Raw genomic sequence first — 24,936 nt, 5'->3', positions numbered from 1 at the left:
TTGCCAAGTGATTTCTAACCTCAGGGGGGAAAAATCTCCATGTTAGGGAGAAATTGTAAGTTCATTCATAAAAGGAAAAAATTTCCTTCTATACACACTCAAACTAATTTTCTTACTCAACCAATGGGGCAGAAATGCAGTACATGGATCAAAGCATAAGAAAGGGGACCGTTCCCGCCAGAATCCAGGACAAGGGGAACAGCACTGGTGATAAAATCAATCACACACACAGGACGCCACGGTGGGGGTGGGGCGGGGGGACGGCATGCATTGTCCAGGGTCACCTCGGAGGTTACTGCTGCTTTCAAGGCTGCAAGAGGGCTTTTACATGACCCTCCAGATGTGGCCCTGACTGGCAGCTGGAACAACTGATTAGGCACGGTGGAGGAACGCATTGGAAATTCTCACTGCTTTATGATTAAGAGATGGTGGACTCCACGAGGAACTAAAAGCTGGTTCTTGAGATGAATTCGCCAGCCTGCCTTCAGCAGGGGACTGCAGCTGGCCTGCCTGCTGTGTCGGGCTTGCTCTCTCTCTGGCTCTTGGCTCACTGCAGCCCCCACCCCACTGTCTTCTGTAAAGTTGGGGATGAGGGCTCAGTGGGGCACAATGATTTTGTCCAAGCAGTATCTGTTGATATAAGTGATTCTCAGATGCCAGCTCTCTGGCTATCAGGCCATGGGTATGCAGGTCTTTAACCAAACCAAACCAAACCCAGTGCCGTCGAGTCGATTCCGACTCGTAGAGGCCCTACAGGACAGAGTAGAACTGCCCCATAGAGTTTCCAAGGAATGCCTGGTGGATTCGAGCTGCTAACCCTTTGGTTCGCAGCCGTATCACTTAACCACTACGCCACCAGGGTTTCTGGTCTTTAACCAAAACCAGCTCACCTAAATTTGGGCTAACAGGCAACTCTTTCTCTCTTCAAATGAAAACAATTCCTCTGTATTTCTAATGGGTATGGACAGGGCACCCAGGGCGACACTTGAGCAGTGGCACAGTTGTGTGAATGGAGGGAGATGAGGAGGGTTTAGTAGCTTCCTGAGCCAGGGCAGGTGAACTTAGGTGCTGTCTTCGAGTCTGTGTGTTCATCACGTTGTTGTTGCTGGATGCCATCAAGTTGACTCTAACTCGTGGCAACCCCGTGTGACCGCGTAGAACTGCCCCGCAGGGTTTTCTAGGCTGTAATCTTTACGGGAGCAAATCACCAGGTCTTTCTCCCACAGAGCCGCTGGTTAACAGCCTTTAGGTTAACCACCAATAGCCTTTAGGTTAACAGCCAAGTGGTTAACCGTTGCCCCACCAGGACTCCTTGTTCATCACATCGGAAGGCAGTAAAGGCCTCCGTCACCAGGCTGAATATACTAAAAACAGCCAGGTGCACAGCACACTCCTGTTTGCGCCTGAATGGTCAGCTAAGATCCTGCCCCTCTAGCTGTACGGGGCAAACCAAGCACCAGGGTAAAACGCAGGTTCTGATTCGGTAGGTGCTGGAGAAGTGGGGAAGCTGAGCTTCTCAGCGTCCGACACACTCCCTGGGGACACTCAGCACACTGATCTAGGGCAAGTACTCTGAGTAGTGGCTGCTGGACTGTATCTCAGCCGCGTTTCGTTTTCTTGCTGCTCCGTATCTTAAAACCCACAGACAGACAGAGAGCTGCTGTTGGGCTGGCTCAGACTCACTGTGACCCTATGTACAAAAGGACAAAACATTGCCTGATCCTGCATCATTCTCATGATCACCATCATATTCAAGTCCATCGGTGCACTTGCTGTGCCAGTTCTTTTCACCGAGGGTCTCCCTTGCCGCTGCTGGCCCGCTCTTGTACCAAACACGAAGTGTGTCCAAAGCAAGCAAGTTGGGCAATGTTCTGTTTTGATCCATAAGGTTTTTACTGACTAATTTTCAGATGTACATCACCAGGCCTTTCTTCCTAGTCTGTAGTAGTCTGGAAGTTCTGCTGAAACCTCTCTACCATGAGCAACCCTGCTGGTATCTGTAATACCAGGGACGTAGCTCCCAGCATTACAGTAACATGTAAGCCACCGCGGTACAACAACGTGACAGAAGGTGCTTAGAATCAATAGTTTACATTTACTAAGCACTTATTATGTGCCACAGAGTCCCTGGGTGGCACAAATAGTTAAGCGCTCAGCTACTAACCGAAAGGTGGGTGGTTCGAACCTGCCCAGAGGTGACTCGAAAGAAAGGCCTGGCAATCTGATTCCGACAGGCTGCAGCCTTTTAAAACTGATGCGTGTCAGAGCCGTTGCACACACATTTGCAGCGTGGCGTCAATATGCAGCCCCTGCCCCGCCCACACACAACGCAAATGGGTCGCTTCTGCCATCCAAATGCTAGTTAGCGTGTAAAAGCACGTTCCCATTTCCATGTCTGCCCATCCTGAAAGTACCAAAACTACCTTAGCATCGACGAGAGAACGTTTTCAGCTCTGGAAATTAATTCAGGCAAGAAATTAGCTGAATGATTTGGTTTGGAAAACAAACAGCTGGTAGGAAATGGGTTTTTTCCCAAATAAGGATTTCAGAGGTTTGTCAGAAGCAGCTGATACAACGGTGGGAAAGGCGGCAGGCAGGGAGGGCTTACTGGTGAGCCATCCGACGCAAGTGCCCTTTGTTGCTGTTGTTACTGTCCAGTCAGCCCCCGACTCACGGTGATGCCACGAACAATGGGACGAATGCTGCCTAGTCCTGCGCCATCCCCACGGTCAGCTGCAGATCAGACTGTCGTGCTCCGTGGGGTTTTCAATGGCTGATTTTTGGAAGTGGTTGACAGGCCTTTCTTCCTAGCCCTTCATCTGGAGGCTCCGCTGAAACCTGTTCAGTGTTAAAGCAACACACAAGCCTCCACTGATGACAGAGGGGTGGTGGCTGTGCGTGAGGTTCACTGGCCAGGAACTGAACCTGAGTCTCCCACATGGGAGGCAGGAGTTTTACCACTGAACGACGACCACTGCCCCACATGCAGCCTTTACCACAAGCAAACTCGATATCCTGGACTGAAAGGTGGCCACCTCCGTCAATTCGCACAAAGAAGACATTCACTGTGTGGCTCTGCAGCTGCTGAGTGGTTCTTGCAAATCTGCCTTTGAAGTCTTTTATAATTGCCTGGAAAGCCTCGATGTTGCTTCTTGTAGTGTGCTTGCTCTCACAGGAAAGAAGTACGCAGTCTTATCTATGGACTGACAACTAACTTATAAGAGTGCAGGAATCATGCTGGTGCCCTGACAAACGACATTCATGGCTTGGTAGCCAGTATATAAGGAGCCCTGCTGGTGCAGTGGTTAAGTGCTGGGCTGCTAACCAAAGGGTTGGTGGTTTGAACCCACCCAGCAGCTCTGTGGGAGAAAAGACCTGACAATCTGCTCCCATAAAGATTACAGCCTTGGAAACTCTATGCGGCAATTCTGTCCTTTAGGGTCGCTATGAGTCGAAATTGACTCGAAGGCACACAACAACAACGTGTGGTACCTGGGAAGAGGAATGGGTTTACCCTTCATCTCTTCGGCAGTATTTCCAGGGTCAAGGCACAGAGGCGTAAGCTAATCAATGAAACCAGGGAAAGTCTGCTTTCATGGAGTTAATGAAAAGAATTAGAGGGCCCATGAGAAGGCTGAGCTTAATCTTGGCTCACTCTCTTTCTCCTCCAGCAGAAATCTGGACCCAGGAAGGGTTCGGAACAGCTGAACTACTAGAGAAGTTTGGGCTCCTTTGACCTCACCTGAAACTGGGTATCAGAGAGAAGCAGTGACAGAGTGGTTAAGAGAACGAAGTGTAGGCACCGTGATTCACAAGGGCCTGGGTTGGAATTTTAGCTTTACCAGCGACCCCCATCTGTCAGTTTGTCATGCTGTAATGCTGGAAGCTAGGCCACTGGTATTTCAAATATCAGCAGGGTCCCTCTGGTGGACACGTTTCAGAAAAGCTTCCAGACTAAGACTAGGAAGAAGGGCTTGGGAATCTACTTCCTAAACTTTGTCTTATGAAAACCTTACGGACCACAACAGAATACTGCCAATATAGTGCTCGAAGATGGGCTCCCTAGGTTGGAAGGCACTCAAAATGCACAGTGGTCACAATGAACTAAAGCATACCAGTGATCTTGAAGATGGCACAGAACTGGGCATCTGTTGTACATGGGGTCGCCATGAGTTGGGGCCAACATGACAGCAACTGACGACAACACCAAGAGCAGTGTACCTTAGGCAGGTCATTTAGCCTAAACTTCATCACCTTAAATAAGCAGAGCAACTCATAGAGTTGTGAGGAGTATTAAACAATGTGTAGAAAATGCTTAGCGCAGAGCTTGCACTAGAGAAAGTATTTAATAAACTGTTGCTATTTTTATTGTTATGTTATTTATATCACTGTCATTCTTACTATTATTTATAGGATTAGTGGTGCAAAAGGTTACCACTCAACTACTAGCTGAAAGATTGGTGGTTCAAAAGCACCCAGAGGTGCCACAGAAGAAAGGGCTGGCAATCTACTTGGCACATATAGGGTCGCCATAAGTTGTAATCAACTTGAGAACAACAACAAAGGATTAGGGGAAGACTGGCTTATGCTCTTCAAAATGGGAATTCTCCAATGAGGGAAAACTAGAGTCATTTTCAAAATGCAGGCCGTTTATATAACATACTCTCTAATCAGTTAATTTTTTTGCTCAATTTTTTACACAAGCTGCTGTAAAGTGTTCAGGGCCTGGGAAAGACTCCTCAGAGGGTTAACGTTGTACTTTATTTTGCACGCGTAACGCACACCTCTGAGTTACAACCCATAATACGCTTCAGTTTAAAAGATAACAAGTCATTTTCATGCATGACTGCACTTCGTTAAGGAGCAAAATTGGGCCATTACTAAAATGTCAACACAATGGTCCCTCCTGAAGCTTAGTTTATCTTGAAGTATTTTTACATTTTCAGCACTTCCTTTTCTTTCCTTCCCTGAGCACATAAAGAGGCAGCCTTGGCTAATGTTCAGAACTCAAATAATACCTCTGCTCAGTCCTTCTGAGAAAAAGGATCATTATTGGGGTGACTGGAGTTTTGATCCCCAATAATGACATTTTAGGCCCCAGCACCTCCTGAAGTTCTCTGTATTTCATCTTGAAGCAATTTGATTCCCTGGTGGCTCAGTGTTTAAGAGTTCGGCTGCTAACCAGAAGGTCAGCAGTTCAAATCCACCAGCTGCTCCTTGGAAACCCCTACAGGGCAGTCCTACTCTGTCCCATAGAGCCGCTATGAGTCAGAATCGACTTGACAGGAACGGGTTTGGTTTGCGGTTTTTTATGATCCAATGCAGATTCCCTGGGTGGGTGCAAACAGTTAACGAAAGGCTGGAGGTTGGAGTCCACCCGGAGGTGCCTCGAAAGAAGGGCCTGGTGATCTACTTCCAAAAACTCAGCCACTGAAAACCATACGAAGCACAGTTCTAGCCTGACCCACACAGGGTCCCATGAATCAGAGCCAACTGACAGCAACTGGTTTATCCTTGCGCACAGTTACAGTTCACACACTCTCCCAATCGAAGCTCACACACCGGAGAGAGTTTTCACACAAGGAAAATACCTGGCCAGGGCCCCTTGGAAGGCTGCGTTTGAGACTGAGGTTAACTGGAGAACAGCAGAGATGTTCCTGCTCATCTTTGCCCTGGTGTTTATGAGTCGGGGAGGCTTGTTTCCCTTTCTCTTTCCTCCTTGTGTCTGGGCATGTCGTCTCCCTTCAGCAGGAAGGGCATCAACCCACATTCCACCTGAGTTAGGACAAAGTCGCTTCTTAAGGCTTTCCACGGTCACCTCTCTAACCTTTCCCTTCTCATTGCAGCATGAGTTATTTTGTTCTTGCTGAACCCTAAGAATCTGTTCTTTCTGCCTGTCTTTTCCCCTCTCTGCTTGGCAATGTATGGTATCATTCCCCAACAGCTCCGGTAAGAGGATAATGGGACAATCCCTTCTCCGCTGGATCGGGAGGCTGTCAGGCTGAAATGACATGGCCGTTCATGCTTGACATGCTCCCCCCAGCTAACTGATGGCAAACGATGCTAACCACCTCCTGTGCGCAAAAACAAAGAAAACAGCGCTGTCACCTGACGGGAGAGCCACCTGGTACCCGGCAAACAAATGTGTTAGCCAGACGTTCGATTAAGGTAAGAGAAGGGGCTGCTCCGATGAACATGCCTGTATTAACTTTGAGCTGAGAGTGTTGCCGTTCCCTGGGGGACAGAAATAAACAAGGAAAAATGAAAATGTACCGCTGTCTGGACAGTTACATGAATATTCAGATCTCTCACAAATAGATATTCCCCGAGGAGCTCCAAACTTCGGTGGAGGCTGCCCAATTACATCTCCACACCGCACAGCTGGATTTATGGCCAGCAGAGAAGTTATTCGTGTTTGGAAGAGGGTATTCACTTACATGCCTGTCTTGTCTTTTTCCTTCTTTTTTTTTTTTTTTTCCCAGTTCTCAGCGCACATATATTCCTCTTTCTGGAATACACTGCAACACAACTGGAAGACAATCATGGCTGACGTCACCCACACAAGTGCCAAAGGTTACCATCAAACATTCTGAAATACCAGGTGTAATTAACTTCATGAGAGGCAAAGCTCCTGAAACACCTGCATTTCAGAACAAAGCCATTTTGTTCCAAGGAGAATGTCGTTATCCTGGCGGCTCCTTCAGATTCTCTGGGGCCAATATTTCATGCAGCCCTCTTGGGTTTTTCCAGACAATACATGACACCTCTAACCTCAACACTCCCACCTTATCTTTCTTCTTTCTGCCCCCCAACCTACCTACTTACTCACCCACAGAGAGCTAGTTACACAGAAAGTCAGTAAAAGAATGTGAGCAAGCAGAAGACTCAGCCTACCCAGTGGGAAACCCTACATTTGTCTCCTGGTTTATGTGCTGTGTTAGCCTCTATTCTGGGGGTTTGGGAAAGCGGGAAGAAAAAAAGAAAGAGTAGGAGTGGCCAGCTGCCACTGGGAGCGCTTACAGAATGCTGGCCATCTCTTACTTTGGAGATGAAGTCCAATTTTGCCACAGAAACCAAAGTCTTAGTAAAACAATATTGGGTTGCTTAACACATGGGATCTCTATGAGTCAGGATCAACTCAATGGCAATGGGTTTTTCGTTTTTCCCTAACTCCTCATTGTTCAGCCCTTAGCTATCTCCTACCCACACCATGTCGGCCCCAAAAGATGTTTCTTTCCTTTCCAAGACTGCCAGGACAATCCCATCCACTCCATATTAACATGACTTGAAAGTATTTCACAGGGAAGGCTTTTTGGAAATAGACTTCTAGCATAGGCCATCAACACCATTTTTAATGCAACATTCCTCTAGCCAAGTTTAGGGCAGGTCTACTGACTCCAGACTCTCTCAGAAAAACTCTCTCTTTCCTAGCTCTTGAAGATGGATTTACCGCAGCCCTTTTGGGAAAATGTGGTATAGTGAAGAACCAATGTCTGCAATTACCACTGCTGTTGTTAGCTGTCGTTGAGTTGGCCCGACTCATGGGGACCCCATGCACACCTGAACAAAACACTGCCTGGTCCTGTGCCATCTCCGTGATCATCTGTGGACTGGACCACTGTGATTCGTAGGGTTTTCCCTGGTTGATTTTTCGGGTAGATGGCCAGCCCTTTCTTCTTAGTCCATCTGAATCTAGAAGCACACATGAAACCTGTTCAGTATCATTTAACAACATACAAGCATCTACTGACAGGTGGTTGCACACGAGGTGCATTGGTTGGGAATGGAACCCAGGTCTCCTGCACGGAAGGCAACAATTCTACCGCCGAACCACCACTGCCTCCTGTAATTAACCCTGTTGCCAGTTGCCATCAAGTTGATTCCAACCCATGGCGACCCCAGGTGTGTCAGAGTAGAACTGTGCTCCACTGGGCTTCCAGTGGCCGATTTTTCAGAAGTAGATTACTAGGCTTTTCTTACCAGGTGCCTCTGGGGAGACTCGAACCACAAGCCTTTTGGTAAGCAGCCGAGTGTGTTAACCATTCGCGTCCCCCAGGATCTCGGCAAGTACCACTAGCCCTGGGCAACACTGCATAGATGATGAAGTTGGTTTTGTTGTGACTCTAGAGAACCCTCTTTCCCTTTTGTGACACTTTGCCCACTCAGTGGGTGCTAGTCCTGTGTCGTCTTCAGGTGCTTAGCGTTACCTTCTAATGCAGTTTACTCTTAAGAGGAACGCTGACAAGTCATTTACATGCTATCAAGAATTTCTGCCCACATACAACCGTATTCAAAAGATTTGTATTTAAAAGCATTTCTCTACCTGTGGGATTTCCAGCATCCTTGCTGCTGGCAGAAGGGGTATTTTGAGGAAAGAAGCATCTTTCCTGTTGGTTCTCTCAGGATGTGACCAGTTGAGTCCCTAAGGTCGATGTTTCCATTTTTTGCTTTCTTCTGGGCATTAATTTGTACGTCTACAAGAGGTCTAGAGTTTAGACAATGTAATCCTTGATTTTCAAGGGTTTGGGAGAGATTCATCCCTTTTTTAGAAAAAAAAAAAAAAAAAAAACAGACATTGGCAGAATAAAGCCGTGAGGTCCCCCTCTGATCTCTCTGCCAACCTTCAGCTCATCATAAACTAGAACCTACCCCTCTGTTTTCTCCCGGCTTCTTCCTAAGTGGAAGTCCCACTTGTCTGGATTTACCCCTCCCCCAGGCCTCTCCAGGTGTCTGGGTGCATTTGACGACTTTAACCTATAATTCTTCCATTTGCGAGCCACTGCATTGGAGGTTCCTTAGAATGTCCCAAGGACGATGAGTCCTGGGGAATGGGCAGTACAAGTGGCCCGGGATCTGCTCCCTTTAACAGTAGCTGCTCTGCTCCCATCTGTTTTAAATATTGGATATTATAAAAGTCTTTGAAAACCTGTGGCCTAGAAGACTATTAAAAACAAACAAACCAGTTGCCATTGAACTGATTCAGACTCATGGAAACCTCACGTGTTGCAGGGTAAAACCGCTTCATAGGGTTTTCAATGGCTGTAATTTGGGAGCAGAGTGCCAGGCCTTTCTTCTGAGTGCCTCTGGGTGGTTTTTAACCACGAACTTTTTGGTTAAGTAGTGGCGTGCTTAACCTCTTGGCCACCCAAGGACTCCTGAAGACTACTACTTAAAAAAAAAAAAAAAAAAACCCAAACCCTTTGCCGGCTAGTCAATTCTGACTCATAGCAACCCTACAGAGTAGAGTAGAAACTGCCCCACAGGGTTTCCAAGGAGTGGATGGTGGATTTGAACTGCCGACCTTTTGGTTAGTGGCCAAGCTCTTAACCAGTGTGCCACCAAGTACTTGCTAAATCTAAAAATATGGAGATTAGTAAAACCCATTTGTATTGAAAGACTCCTAAAACAAAATTTGATTAAATACATAATCCTAATATACCTTATAATGCATTCTCCCCTCTAATTGATTCCCTTTCTGGTTTTCTTGGATTTCTCTCAGTCATCGAGGAATGTCTCAAGCGTAAGCATAAAGCAGGGGTCCGCAAACCTTTTCTGTAAAGGGTCAGAAGTTAAATATTTCAGGCTTTGCAGACAGCAGGCAATGTCCTTAATTCTTTGAGTAACTGGTTTCATCTAAATTCATTTTTACATTTTGTGTTTAAAACTCAAAACTGTTCTTAGCTCGTGGGCTCTACTAACAGGAGGCAGGCCAGATCCGGCACGTGGGCACATTTGCTGACCCCGGGTGTAATAAATTATCTGTCATATGATAACTCTGAAGAACCATCATCAAAAGACTAAGGAACTGTTTGTGAAATACGTGAACTAAATTCGAGGTAAGCAAACAGTCAAGACTAGTTTTCCAGACACCCTGGAGTATGCTTTGAGGTAAACAGTATGGCCTGGGACAGTCTATTTGCAAAATGATGTCAGGGGGGTCCAAGGCTACCTCTCGTCAATGACAAAACAATGACTGTGTAAAGCTAGGTTGGCCAAAGCCGGCAATCCAATTTCTCCTTCTCTCCCACTTACCTCGCCCTCACAAGTCCACTGATCAGTAAGTTCATTTGTCAACCAGGCATGTTAGCACTCTGTATGACCAGAGTATATGTCTACTCTTCATGACAACAGAATAAAGTCTAATGCAGAGATGTGGGTTGAGTCTTGGAATACTGGGGCTCTGAGTTATCATCTTGACTTGAATTCCTCTCATGCCTTGGAAGGAACACACTATCTCAGGACATCTATTTCTGAACTCCAAGTAGTGGTACTCAATATTAAAAGGAGTGGATAGAAAGGGTTCTATTCTTTGTCAAGACACTGATTTGGTTTGTGGGTAATTCTCTAAGCTTTTAAGAACAGGTGAAGAAAAAAGAGAAAGAACATGTGGTGAGCATCCCACTGGTTGCCAAAAACCAAAAAAATAAAAACCAAACCCATTGCCGTCGAGTCATTTCCAACTCATAGTGACCCTATAGGACAGAGTAAAACTGCCCTGCAGGGTTTCCAAGGAGCACCTGGTGGATTGGAACTGCCAACCTTTTGGTTAGCAGCCGTAGCTCTTGACCACTATGCCACCAGGGTTTCTAAAGAGTGTACTAAATAGTTACATGCTCTCATTTAATTCTCTCAAGAGCCCTATGGTGTCAGTATTCTGACTTTTAAAAGAGAAAACTGGGATGAAAGAGGAAAAATAACTTCCCCAAACCAAACATGCAGTAATTGGAGGAGCCAGGACTGGAGCTCATATCTAGTCGATTCCCAAGTCCACATTCTTTCTCCCATAACCATAGCATGCTGCTTTCAAAAACCCAACAAACCAACCAAAAAACTGCACTATCTTTGAATACTCAAGCCCTAGTACCCACCAGAAATCCTAGTACCCATCAGTGGATTCTCTGGGTGGGGAACACGGTTAACACACTTGGCTGCTAACCATAAAGGTTGAAGGTTCAAGCCCATCCAGAGACACCTTAGTGATCTACTTTCAGTAAATCAGTCATCGAAAACCCCGTGGCGCACGATTCTATCCTGACGCACACAAAGCCCTCGTGAGTCCAGTCAACCCCACAGCAATTGGTTTGGTGTTTGGAAACCAGCCTGAGGAGCAGATTCCTGTGCACACTGAGGAGCTTCTGTCTCCTTTGTTTAGAGATGAATAGTTCACTTCCTGCAGCCATACCTCCTGTCCCTGGTGTTCTTATTTGCCTTGATTTCAACTCAAAGGAAACCCTCACCTCCTCCCATTAACCCACTGTTGTCACAGCAATTCTGACTCTTAGTGATCCCGTAAGACAAGAGTAGAACTGCCCTATAGGGTTTCCAAGACCAAAATCTTTATGGAAGAAGATTGCCAGGTCTTTTCTCCAGCAGAACGGCTGGTGGGTTCAACCATTGACCTTTTGGGTAGCAGCTGAGCTAAACCCTCAGGGAAGAGGCCGCAGTAAATATAACAAGCCCTGATTCCTTAGGGTAAAATCCCACTGTGAAATCCAGAGCCTATGGATAGTCGGAGCCGAGCCAGATACGAGCAGCCAAGATGCCTGAGAGGGAACAGGAGTCCTAGGAGCAAAGTCCAGGGGGGTTCCTGACAGTGAGGAGAGAGCAGCCTGGAAACTCAGGTAGAAAAACTAAGTCACCGAGGAAGCTGCTGTAACTTATTATTTTTGCCTACTGAGCATGATTTTATTGTTTTGGGAAGACTACATTTCACTTTATTTTTAAAATTTTACATTTGTTTTATCTATATTTTTTAATTGTGCTTTAGAAGAAGGTTTACAGAGCAAACTAGCTTCTCATTAAACAATACACATTGTTTTGTGACACTGGTTGCCAACCCCATGACATATCAACATTCTCCCTTCTCGACCTTAGGTTCCCCATTACCAGCTTTCCTGTTCCCTCCTGCTTCTAGTCCTTGCCCTGGGCTGGTGTGCCCCTTTAGTCTCGTTTTGTTTTATGGGCCTGTCTAATCTCTGGCTGAAGGGTCAACCTCAGAAGTTACTTCATTACTCAGCTAAAAGGGTGTCCAGGGGCCATACCCTCTGGGTTTCTCCAGTATCTGTCAGGCCAGTAAGTCTGGCTTTTTTTTTTTTGTGGGTGAGAATTTTATTCTACATTTTCCTCCAGCTCTGTCCAGACCCTCTATTGCGATCCCTGTCAGAGCAGTCGGTGGTGGCAGCCTGGCACCATCTAGATGTGCTGGACTGTCTGGTGGAGGCTGTGGTAGTTGTGGTCCATTAGTCCTTTGGACTAATCTTTCCCTTGTGTCTTTGGTTTTCTTCACTCTACCTTGCTTCAGACAGGGTGAGGCCAGTGAAGTATCTTAATGACCGCTCATAAGCTTTCCAGACCCCAGACACTACTCACCAAAGTAGGATGTAGAACATTTTCTTTATAAACTATGTTATGCCAATTGAGCTAGATGTTCCCCGAGACCATGGTCCCCCAGCCCTCAGCCCAGTAATTCGGTCCCTCAGGGAGTTTGGATGTGTCTATGGAGCTTCCACGACCTTGCCTTCATCAAGTTGTGCTGGCTTCCCCAGTATTGTGTACTGTCTTACCCTTCACCAGAGTTATCACTTATCTATTGTCTATTTAGTGTTTTTCCATTCCCACCCCTCCCCTCCCTCTTAACCATCAAAGATTGTTTCTTTTTGTGTGTAAAGCTTTTCGTGAGTTTTTGTAGTAGTGGTCTCATACAATATTTGTCCCTTTGTGACTGACTTATTTCACTCAGCATAATGTCCTCCAGATTCATCCATGTTATGAGATGCTTCACAGATTCATCATTGTTCTTTATTTTTGTGTAGTACTCTGTTGTGTGTATGTACCATAGTTTGTTTATCCATTCATCTGCTGATAGGCATCTAGGTTGTTTTCATCTTTATGTTATTGTGAACAATGCTGCAGTGAACATGGGTGTACATATGTCTATTCGTGTGACAGCTCTTATTTCCCTAGGATATATTCCTAGGAGTGGGATTGCTGGATCATATGGTTATTTCTATTTCTAGCTTTTTAAGGAAGCATTATACCATTTTCCAAAATGGTTGTACCACTTTACATTCCCACCAGCAGTGCATAAGAGTTCCAATCTCCCCACGGCCTCTCCAGCATTTCTTACTTTCTGGGTTTTTTTTTGATTCGTGCCAGTAATGCTGGGGTGAGATGGTATCTCATTGTGGTTTTGATTTGCATTTCTCCAATGGCTAGTGATGGGGAGCATTATCTCATGTGTCTGTTAGCTGCTTGAATGTCTTCTTTGATGAAATATCTGTTCATTTCCTTTGCCTATTTTTTAATTGGATGATTTGTCTTTTTGTTGTAGACGTGTTGGATTTTCCTGTAGATTTTAAAGATTAGGCCTTGGACTGATTTGTAATAGCCAATTTTTTTCCCCCAGTCTGTAGGTTTTCTTTTTAATCTTTTGGTGAAGTCTTTTGTTGAGTATAAGTGTTTATTTTTTAGAAGATCCCAGTTATCTGGCTTATCTTCTGGAGTTTATGTGTTGTCAGTTATGGTTTGTATCCTGTTAATGCTGTGTATTAGGGCCTCTAGCATTGATCCTATTTTTTTCTTCTATGATAATTACAGCTTTTGGCTTTATATTTAGGTCTTTCATCCATTTTGAATTAGTTTTTGTATATGGTGTGAGATATGCATCCTGTTTCACTTTTTTGTAGATGGACATCCAGTTCTGCCAGCACCATTTGTTAAAAAGACTGTCTTTTTCGGCAGCTGTAACTTCTGATGAATCCATCACTACTGTGAAGATAGCGTTAACGGTTCAAGCCAAGGGCAGGGCACCTGGTCAGGGCAGTGCTATTCCTGACAATATAGAGGAAACCAAAACAAAAACCAAACCCAGTGCCATCGAGTCGATTCCGACTCATAGCGACCCTATAGGACAGAGTAGAACCGTCCCATACAGTTTCCAAGGAGCGCCTGGTGGATTCGAACTGCTGACCCTTTGCTTAGCAGCCATAGCACTTAACCACTACGCCACCAGGCTTTCTAATACAGCAAAAAACACTAGAAAAGCCAGTCTTCTGAGACAGTGCTGTTGGTTGGCCACCTGGAATGAGTAAATTCCACAATGCCCTCTTTACTTAGCACCTGAAATACGCTCTATTATCATTGCTGACAGTAAAACAGGCAAGGAACATCCAAGTCAATTCAGCAATGTCCTTCAGCCCAGAGTTTTACTCTATTCTTAACACTTATTTTTAGTGCTCATACAAGTGTAAAAAATCAACGTTCACTATGACTACACACGCCCTGGAAATTTCCAGCATCCTTTTTCTTTATTCTTCATCCGAAAGAGACATAACTACCTATTTCTCTCTTTTCTTAGACGACAAACTCAGCAGAAGCAGAAAGTCAGGACTTTGGACCCAGAAGTTTGACCCATAACTTCCTAATCACAAAAGATATTACTAGCTCCTTGTTCCAGAAGCTTCTATCCTGAGTCTTCTATGCTGCCACCTGTTCTCTATGACCTGCATGAGGCACAGCTCAAAGGAGATCCAACCTTCCTTTGTTACATCTCATTTCGGTGCTGGCAAAACAATATTCAATGAGGAAAAGGAGAAATAATAGTGTAAAGACAACCAAGACTTTGCCCAATGGGAATAAAGCCCCATGGCCCAGCCTCACAACTTTCCTTCCCTCCTCAATGAGGTTGGAATTGTTTTTGCTCATCCGCAAAAAATATTTTTACAGCAAAAACTTGTACCTATTGTAAAAATGAGTAATTCAGCTTAATCTTGTGTGAAAAACCAGCACAAAGACAAAGGAACAAGTGCGTGTGGGAAACTGAAGCATCAGAGTAAGCAGCTCACAGACATAACGAATGGCATTAACGTGAGCCACACACATACAGATGTGCCCTGGGCTGGCTGGAAACCAGAACTTGAATTTTATTCACTTGGGTGGTTATAAGATCTCACTCTAAATTAAACATGAGCATCGGAACACTGGTTTGAGAAGAGAAGTGCAATAGCCATCTATCGGTTTTCTGCAGTAAGAAATAGAAACATACACTACAGTGTGATGCTTATTGTTACTTCCACTGGTCAAAATCCAGATCATGTTTTGCTACAAGTCACATTCATGGCATTTCAGAGCCTAGAGCAACAGTTCTCAAATTGTGGGCCCTGAACCAGCAGCACCCATTAGGAAGCCCTGGCAGAAACCCAAATCCTTGGGACTTACTCGGATCTCCTGAATCGGAAACTCGGGGGGGTCAGGCCCACCCACCTATGCTTTTACAACTCTTCAAGATGATTCAGTGCACACTAAAGGACTGGTTCAGGACTAGAGAAAACCACTGCCTGTTGGGTCAATTCCAACTCATGGAGACCTCATGGGTGTCAGGGTAGAACTGGGCTCCATAGGGTTTTCAATGGCTGTGATCTTTCAACAGTAGATCAGGTGGCTTTCAGCAGCCAACCTCTTGGCTACTAACTAGCTGAGTGCTTAACTGGTTGCGCCACCCAGGGACTCCAGCTCAGGATTATTGTTGTTGTTAGCTGGCTTTGAGTCAGCTGCCAACTCATGGCAACCCCATGTGTGACAGAGTAGAACTGCTCCATAGGATCTTCTTAGCTGTAATCTTTATGACTGCAGGTTGTCAGGCCTTTTCATCCATGGAGCTGCTGGGTGGGTTCGAACCACCAATCTTTAGGTTAGCAGCCAAGCAAAATCTACAGGTTAAAGCTATCAGTGCCTACAAAATTTGGACAGCAGATATTGGTAAGACATCACAAAGAAGCATTGCTAAATGTTTCCCCTTAAATCTCCTCTTGTACCTTGAGTCCCACCTCCCTCTGTTCTTGCTCCGCCCCCCCAACCAATTCCAAGTTGCTCTGTCTTGTTTTCACCCCTTATGAATTCCAAGCAAAGCAGCGGTTGTGAAGATAATACAAGTAATAACTACTGCATTTTTATAACACGCTATGGTTTTTTAAAGACTTTTCTATAGATTATGTTATTTGATCTTCACAATTGTCCTATAAAGCTTAACCTGTAGGGAAATGTGTGTTCCCGTTTCAAATCCTCTAATAAAATCTCTTAATTAATGGCCACTTTTGAGATGCAGACTATTTAAAGCACTTTTATAACAAGTTATTTCTAACCCTTACAATTCTGCACACTGTCCCAAGATGGCAAATATACTCAACTTAATAATACAGCAAATGTATAAGAAAATAAATACTAAAAATAAAATATATACATAAACTTACATTAAAATAAGTGATTAGCTATCTCACAAAACATGTTACATCCTATGAGGACTGAACACAGTACTGTTTATTATATACCATGAATACACTGTGGACTGCCAGATGAATGAACAAATCAGTCTTAGAAGAAATACAACCAGAATGCTCCTTAAAAGTGAGAACGGTGAGACTTCAGCTTGCTTACTTTGGACACGTCGTCAGAAAGACCAATCACTAGAAAAGGACATCGGGGTTGGTAAGTAGAGGGTCAGCGAAAACGAGGGAAACTTTCCATGAGATGGAATGATACCATAGCCGAAACAATGGACTCCCACATACCAATGATCATGACGACAGCACAGCACTGGGCAAGGTCTCATTCCGTTGTACGTAAGGTCGCCATGAGTCAGAGCCAACTTGATGGCAACTAATAACAACAACACTTATTGCAGAAAGTGATGATACTGTAAGAAAGAAACTGTGACCTCCCAGCAATACATGATTTCAAAAATGCCTACTTTAAAAAAAAATCTTTATTTTCCTTCTACAATCCCCTACAACATCTAAACAAAACACCTCCATTTTTCTGAAAAGTCTGAAGTTAACATTCAAAATTGGGATAATTCAACAGTATTTGTAAGCTCTTAAATATGCTAATTATTTTATAACTCAATGGAAGTGATACAGATAAAATTCCCTTCTTCTTGCCTATTTCTCCTGCTCCCTCCCCCTCAGCTCCTCACGTGATGGGCGGTTTCAAGGGACTCACATATTCCAACCACACTGGCCTCTGATGTCTCCACGGCTTAGGTCATTAGCAAAGGTCATGTTTTACTAAATCCATAGTACAGTTTCAGCTTGGGATTTTTGTGAGCATCCATGAGACAGATCTTTTTCCATAGAACATTCTTTGTTAGTGAGTGGACTCTCCGCCAAGACCAGGCACTGGTCCAGGCCATCCATAATCCTGCAGACTCCCTAATTGTAGGCTTATCTGCTTTGCTAGCTCATCCCAGGAGCTGATGAGAAGATCTACTTGGGCATTAAGGCTGGGAAGTGGTATTCACACCATGAGCCATGGACACGAAATACTTCTCCCTCCAATTAGCAGATAAATCGCCTAAATTTACAGGCTGAGGCTGCCCGGGTGCATTCTCTTTCTGGGGTATAGGACCTCTGAGCAAAAGGGCAGAAAATACAATGAGCCATCCTTGAGGACTGCTCACGGAGCCCCAGTCTTTTTGTTAGATCACTAAATGACTCCCAGGTCATCTCTGGAGCGGGCCTGGGGAGCCCCAGGAATTTCAGAATAGTAGAGAAGTAAACACTTCAGTTTGAAATTGTCCTTAGCGTGGCCTCAGGTGATAAGTGGCCGCCTTAACCTAGAACGGTATTTTCTTCCACAGAAATCAAAGCCTTTTCAGGCGACCCTTTCCAATCAAGCTCCATCTTAGCTACCTGAAAGGGGCGATTCACTAAGGGAAGCTAACACTTTAGGAGACAGACAAGCCTGGTACTCGTCAGAACTGGCACCTGCCCTGTGCATCTCGATGCTACCCAAACCATCACACACCCCCAGGGTCTGACAAGTCAGCACTAGTGAACCAGCTGCCGTCGAGTCAGTTGCCACTCACGGCGACCCCACGTGTGTCACAGTACAACTGGGCTCCATAGAGTTTCCAGTGGCTGCTTTTACAGAAGTAGGTCACCGGGCCTTTCTGCCAAGGCACCTCTGGGTGGACTCGAACCGCCGATCTCACTGTTAGCAGCTGAATGTGCTGTTTGTAGAACCCAGGGACTTCTTGCAGCCCAGGTTGTTGTTGTTGTTGTAGTTGTTAGCTGCTGTGGAGTTGATTCCGACTCATGGCAACCCTGTGTATGCAGTGTAGAAGTGTTACACAGGGTTTCCAAGGCTCTGAGCTTTTGGAAGTAAATCACCAGGCCTTTCTTCAGAGGTACCTCTGGGTGGACTTGAACAGCCAACCTAATGGTTAGGAGCCAAGCACGTTAACCATCTGCACCCCCCAGGCGCTCCCTGTAGCCCAGAGACAGAGTAAAATGCAGATGGTTTTAGGGAGAGTTTTCCTCCCCTGAGCATTCCCAAAGCGAAGGGCCTACTTAAGAGCAGTTGATGGAATTGGGCCTCCTTTGCCGTGGTTACCTGGATAGAGGTCAGGCCCAGGCCCGGGGGAGCACCCCACGGCCCCATCGGCTGCAGCGTCCCTCGGGGAAGCGGCTGGCTGCAGGGGCTGCACAGTGAGGCAGTCCGTGAGCAGGTCCGGGTGGAGCTCCGTGCTGGACCGCAGCTACAGGAGGAGAAAACCGAACAAGAAGAAAGAAGGTTGGTCCTTGGAATACTTGCACAGTGCAATTCAACCCACACATGATTGCCAAGGAGCAGTTACGGGGCGGGCACCGGGTTTAACAGAGGGCCCACAAAGGACCACTTCTCACATCCTGGTAACACCTGGCAGGGGCTTCAGGAGAAAGGAATCTGGATAACGCGGCTACGGGTGGATTTGACCCTCATCCTCCATATTGCCAGTCTGGGACCCCAACTTCCTATTTCATCTCCTTGTATTTGCCGTGTACCTTATCAGCAGTTGTAGTGATACTAAACACAAACACAAGTATATTTAGTCCATATTGGAAAGTGATTTTAAAATATAGAGGTGCTGCCACGAAAGTATCTCAGAGATAATTAAGAAATGTCCGATGAGACTTGACTCCTGTTGAGTGAGGAGAGGAAACTAGCACAAGTTAAATTAAAATTATGAAATATTATGAAGCACAATTAAAAAAAATAAAGCAATGCCATTAGCAGCAACAAAAACTCAACAGTAAGTTATCTGAACAGCTATTAAGAACACAACCAAAACAATTCAGATCTTCATTTTATCACATGCATCAAAACAAATTCTTTCCCATATTGAAGAGTTACATGTGAAAGTAAAAGCTGAGCCATAAAAATGCTAGGATAAAGTATAGGTGAAAATAACCTGACCTCTTTAAGAAAAAAGAAGATTTTGTCAGCTCAATTTCAACGGGAAAAAAATCACAGCGGAAGATTTAGTTACATAGAAATATTGACCTTTAACTTGTACAAAAACAGCATACCTTTAAAACAATTTATGAATATATCTGTTACAAATATTACAAATGGTTATCCACTTCAATATTTAAAAAGAGCATATAAATTGATTTTATGAAGACAACACTAAAAGCTTTAAGTCCAGGGGTGGAATAGCCACACTCATTCGACAAATATTTATTGAGTATCAGGCACTCCTCTAGACTCTGTGGATACCGCTGTCAGGGAACTTGTACTCTGGGTGGGAAGCAGATGATGAACAAATCCGTATGCTGTTAACCCAGCTGCCATCCAGTCAACTCCAGCTTATGGCGACACCGTGTGTGTCAGAATAGAACTGTGCTCCACAGGGTTTTCAGTAGCTGGTATACCAGGCCTTTCTTCCCAGGTGCCTCTAGGTGAACTTGAACCTCCACCCTTCCTGTTAGCAGGCAAGCGTGTTAATCATTTGCACAGGCCAGGGATTCCCTACCTAACAATATGTAGCATTATTTACAGCAATACCAAAAAAAAAAAAATTAGAAACTACTTAAATGCCCATAAAGCCAAAAAACCAAACCCAGTGCCGTCGAATCGATTCCGACTCATAGCGACCCTATAGGACAGAGTAGAACTGCCCCCGTAGAGTTTCCAAGGAGCACCTGGCGGATTCGAACTGCCAACCCTTTGGTTAGCAGCCGTAGCACTTAACCACTACGCCACCAGGGTTTCCTAAATGCCCATAATGGGGGCTAATTATCTTATGCCTATTTGATAGAATATTGTGCAACCATTAAAATGATGTTTACAAAGATAAAAAGGAAACACAAAATTATATACAGGTAGGCCCCGACTTACGATGGGGTTCCATTACCATGACTCCATTGTAAGCTGGTTCTGACGTAAGTCAAATAGCTCTTTATTTATTTTTTTGGTTTTCATTATTATTGCCTTTTATTACTAGTATCTTTATCACTCCGATCTTTATTTTTTGGTAAGTGAATGTCTGAGAATGATTATATCAGCAAATTGCTTTTTTTAATCCCTTCTGCTTTCCAAACCTTCTACAACCCACTCGTGTGCTAGAACTGGCTCACACCAATTTGAGAACACCAGTGGGGTGCATATTTTCCAAATTCTCCGTGCAGCAACGTCAGACTGACAGCTTGAAACTGGTCACGATGAGACTATTTACACCACGGAAATCGGCAGACACTACAAACTAGGGCTTTATTTTTTGGTTATCTGGAGAGCTGGTTGCTATCATTCCTAGCACACCATAGACAATGACTACGAACCACAGTCTGATCAGAAAGAAAAAAACCACACACACATAAAACATCAGTAAATTACCGCTTAGAGAGCAGTATTTCTAGGATCTCAAAAAGCTTTGTAAAGAGATAAACATATGTCCAGGTCTTTATCCAAGAATACGAAACAGCACAGAGACCCTCAGTACAGGGAGGGAGCATTTAGCACGTGTAGTAAATTTTTTTTTTTTTTTTAGTAAATGAGACATAATTGTATTACAATTTCCTTTGCGTTGGCACTTGGGGATCTCTGAACTGGAATGTCTGCAGTTAATACCTAGCCCTCTCAGGGCCTTTGGAAGGTATGTCTATTATTTTGGTATTAACCTAACACGTGCTGAATAAGAAAAACTGGGAAAAAAAAAAATCTAGTCTTAGAATGAGTTCTGGTGATCACTTTTAATTTATCTTCCATCATTAAAATGTAATCTGGGGCCCACGTGTTCTACTCAGTGCAGACATGAGCCTGTCTCTGCTTTCTATTACCGACTGCTCTAGGGTTTACTGTTACCAGTACCAATGGGGTCTTTCTAATAAAAAATCTTGCTGAAGCCAGAGACTTTTGGCTTCTAATTAGCAGACATTGGCAATTTTTTTGACTCAAACACTGGGAGACGCCCATAAGCTGATCAGGATGAATGCTGAGGATATTTGTAAGACATTTGGTTTGGAGATACTAAGACAGTTAAGTTCTAACCTACAAGGGGGTGATGCTCCTTTGTGTCATATTTTTATGATGACAAGGTTAAAAAAAAAAAACATCTTGGCCATTTTTTAAGATGTCTCCTTGAGATCTCTGGACCTGAAAGTTTAATGTTATCTCTGGTGGAAAGTGACCATTAATTCTGGGGCTATACACACTAACTATATCAACTTGATGGGCAATGGGTTTGGGTTGATTACATACTAATTAGTTATCATGGAAACGGTGCTTAAATTACTTACATACCCATCTGGCAGTCTCCCTTCAGGACTTATGATAATAGTTACTTGAGGTTCATATCTTAAAAACAACCTGATGTCAATTTTCTTTCACAGAGATAAAGGAGGTTGAAAACTTTTAATCCAGTGCAACTCCTTCTGTGTCGTTGTTGCTAGCTGCCACTCATGTCAACCCCATGTATAACAGAATGAAATGTTGCCCAGTCTTTCACCATCTTCATGATTGCTGGTGTGCTCAAGTCCATTGCTGTGACCACTGTGTGTTTTGAGTGCCTTCCAATCTAGGCGGCTCATCTGCCAGCACTCTGTCAGACAATATTCTGTTACAGTCCATACAGTTTTCACTGGCTACTTTTTGGAAGTACATTGCCAGACCTTTCTTCCTAGCCTGTCTTAGTCTGGAAGCTCTGCTAAAACCTGGGTACCATGGGTGACCTTGCTGGTATTTGAAATATCAGTGGCATAGCTTCCAGCATCACAGCAGCACGCAAGCCACCAGAGTAGAGCAACTTACTCTTTTTGGTGCCATCGAGTTAGTTCCGACTCATAGAGACCTCATGTACAACAAAATGAAATGTTGCCTGCGCCATCCTCACAATTGTTGCTATGTTCGAGCCCATTGTTGCAGTCACTGTGTCAGTCCATCTTGTTGAGGGTCTTCCTCTTTTTCACTAATCCTCTACTTTACCAAGCATGATGTCTTTCTCCAAGAATTGGTCCTTCCTATAACATGTCCGAAGTAAGCAAGATGAAGTCCCACCATTTTCAATATTCTTTGCCAATGCCAAAATTCAAATGCATCAATTCTTCTTCGGTCTTCCTTATTCACTTGCTTGCTAAAAGCGAAGAGGACCTGAAGCACTTACTGATGAAGATCAAAGACTACAGCTTTCAGCATGGACTACACCTCAACATCAAGAAAACAAAAATCCTCACAACTGGACTGATAAGCAACATCATGATAAACGAAGAAAATATTGAAGTTGTCAAGGATTTCATTTTACTTGGATCAACAGTTGATGACCACGGAAGCAGCAGTCAAGATCTCAAATGATGTATTGCATCGTGCAAATCTGCTGCAAAGGACCTAACCTCCTCTTAGGGGGACGGGAGATAAAACAAGAGCCACAGAGAGCAAAGGGCTTGCTTGAGGTCACATGCTTTTGGGGGGAGAAGTAGAACTGAACCCACTTCAAGGCCTCCTGATCAGCAGCTCAGCACTTTCTAAGGGCTGCTGTGCTGCACACCTCCAGGACTTAATTCACATTGAACCTATGTGAAGGCTGCCCCCTGCAGTTGTTCAACTCAGCCATCCTAACCATATCCCCTACCTTAGGGCCAGAGTAGCACTGCCCCTTATTTTCTCTCTCCTTCCTTCATTCATTGAACAAATATTTCTTGGGCCTTAACCATATGCCAGGCACTGTTCTAGGTGCTTGAAATATATCTGCGGTCAAAACAGAAAAAGATCCCTACTGAGGAGTCTACATTGCAGAGGAGGGAGATACTAACTAACTAACTGAGTTGTATAGAAGGTAGTAAGTGCTATGGAAAAAAGGAAAGGAAGGGTAGGGGGGACTGGGAGCACTGGGAAATGATGGCCTCATCGAGGAGATCTGAGCAAAGTCTTGAAGGACTAGGGGGAATTAGTTAAGTGCATACCAAGGGGAAGAATCTAAGAGGCATGGAGTGCAAGGAGGCTGATGTGGCTGGAATGGGGTGTCAGGTGGGGAGAAAGAAATGGGGGATGAGGTCTGAGAGGTGGGGTGGGGCAGCTACAGATCTTGTAGGACTCCTACTTTTAGTCTTAGTGCTTGGGTGGTGCAAACAGTTAATGTACTCATCTGTTAACCAAAAGGCTGGAGATTCCAGTCTACCCAGAGGTGCCTCTGAAGAAAGGCCTGGCAATCTACTTCTGAAAAATCAGCCAGAGAAAACCCTGTGGAGCACAGTTCTACTCCGATACACACGGGGTCACCGTGCGCGAGAACCGACTCCATGGCAGCTGGCCGCTTTAACTCTGAGGTGGCTGCTGGACATCCAGATGGAGAGAACCTGCCAGCATCTGGGTACGGCACGGGGAGGTCGGGAACAAGTTCAGGCGACCGCTGAGAGTAGCCTGTGGCTATTCCTTCCCCCAGGCTCATCCTTCATCCACTCATCCTGGGCTTTCACAGGCACTGTCCTTGAACAGCGCTTCTCACGCCATTCCCGGGAAACACAGAACTTCTCCCAGTGTTTGGTACGCCAGCTTCACATGGTTAAGACATTAAGAGCCTCCACAATGCAATTCCACCTCATGCCATGGATAAATATTCCCCCTCGACCTCAACCAAAGCGGTGGAGGCTCCTTTTAAGAGCTCTGTCTCAGTGTCTGCAAACATCCCATTTATTAGGCAGGTCACTCCTCCTACCTGGCACGGCCAGCCTCCCTCCACCCAATCCACCTCCCCCGAGAGAGACCTAGCTTACGACTGGCCTCCCATGGCTCAAGGGGAACTGCAGAGTTAGCGTTTAGCAACGTTGCGAATGGACATGTGCATGGGGCTTTATTTTTATTAATTTAGTTTCCACGGTGTGTTATAAAGCCCCTCAGGACGTGCGTCCCGCCTCTGACAGCACCTGGCAGAATGGTACTAGCATCAAGGTAAGTCATTCAGTAAATAAGCTGATTGTATTTGTAAGAATGAGGTACAATTCCTTGCCTAAAGGAGACTGGCGTTTCCAGTGGTTTGCGGATATGTCTGTAAAACAGCGTGGTCTTCACTTCTTTACGCGTGGTAATGAAGGAGCCCTGGTGGTGCAACAGTTAAGCACTTGCCTGCTAATCAAAAGGTCGGTAGTTTGAACACACCCAGCAGCTCCTCGGGAGAAAGACCTAGTGATCTGCTCCTGTAAAGATGATAGACTAGGCAGCCGGATGGGGCAGTTCTACTCTGTCACATGGGGTCACTATGCGTAAGTCAGAATCCACTTAACGCACCTAACAACAACGATGGTTGTATATAGACCATAGCAAGTGTCACAGAGAGACTGTGGGTACCCTGCCAGATCCCCTCAGATCCCTTTGATTAGCTCTGTGTGGTCCTTCCCCAGCTTCTGTGCATGTCACAGCTAATGACTAGCCCCCCCACCCCACACATACATACATAAATATCAGTGACTCCTTTACCTCCAACACCAAAAATCTAAATCCATTCCAACTCATGGCAACCCCACCTGTTACAGAGTAGAACTAAGCCCCCTGAGGTTTTCTGGGCTGTAATCCTTATGGATTTGGATTGGCAGGCCTTTCTTCCATGGCACAGCTAGGTGGGTTTGAACCCACCAACCTTTCAGCTAGTACCTATTGCCAAACCTATTACCGTTGAGTTGATGCTGACTCACA

The 24,936-nt window shown here is 45.0% G+C and overlaps 1 protein-coding gene across 9 annotated transcripts in view; it reads right to left on the bottom strand.

Annotated features, from left to right (window-relative positions):
- GLIS3 (GLIS family zinc finger 3) overlaps positions 1-24,936 on the bottom strand; it is a 608,428-nt gene that overhangs the window by 97,188 nt on the left and 486,304 nt on the right. For 8 of the 9 annotated variants that reach the window (XM_049895332.1, XM_049895324.1, XM_049895326.1 and 5 more), the window contains 2 exons: positions 18,388-18,532; positions 7,561-7,692 (listed from right to left, as the gene is read on the bottom strand). In XM_049895332.1, coding sequence (XP_049751289.1) covers positions 7,561-7,692; positions 18,388-18,532 — 277 coding nt within the window. The remainder of the gene's footprint in view (positions 1-7,560; positions 7,693-18,387; positions 18,533-24,936) is intronic. The other variant, XM_049895328.1, reaches the window with a different exon arrangement.

This window comes from Elephas maximus, chromosome 9 (genome assembly GCF_024166365.1).
Source record: "Elephas maximus indicus isolate mEleMax1 chromosome 9, mEleMax1 primary haplotype, whole genome shotgun sequence".
NCBI lineage: Eukaryota > Metazoa > Chordata > Mammalia > Proboscidea > Elephantidae > Elephas > Elephas maximus.
The sequence above is the reverse complement of the archived record's forward strand: the minus strand, read 5'-3'. Positions and strand labels throughout refer to the sequence as shown.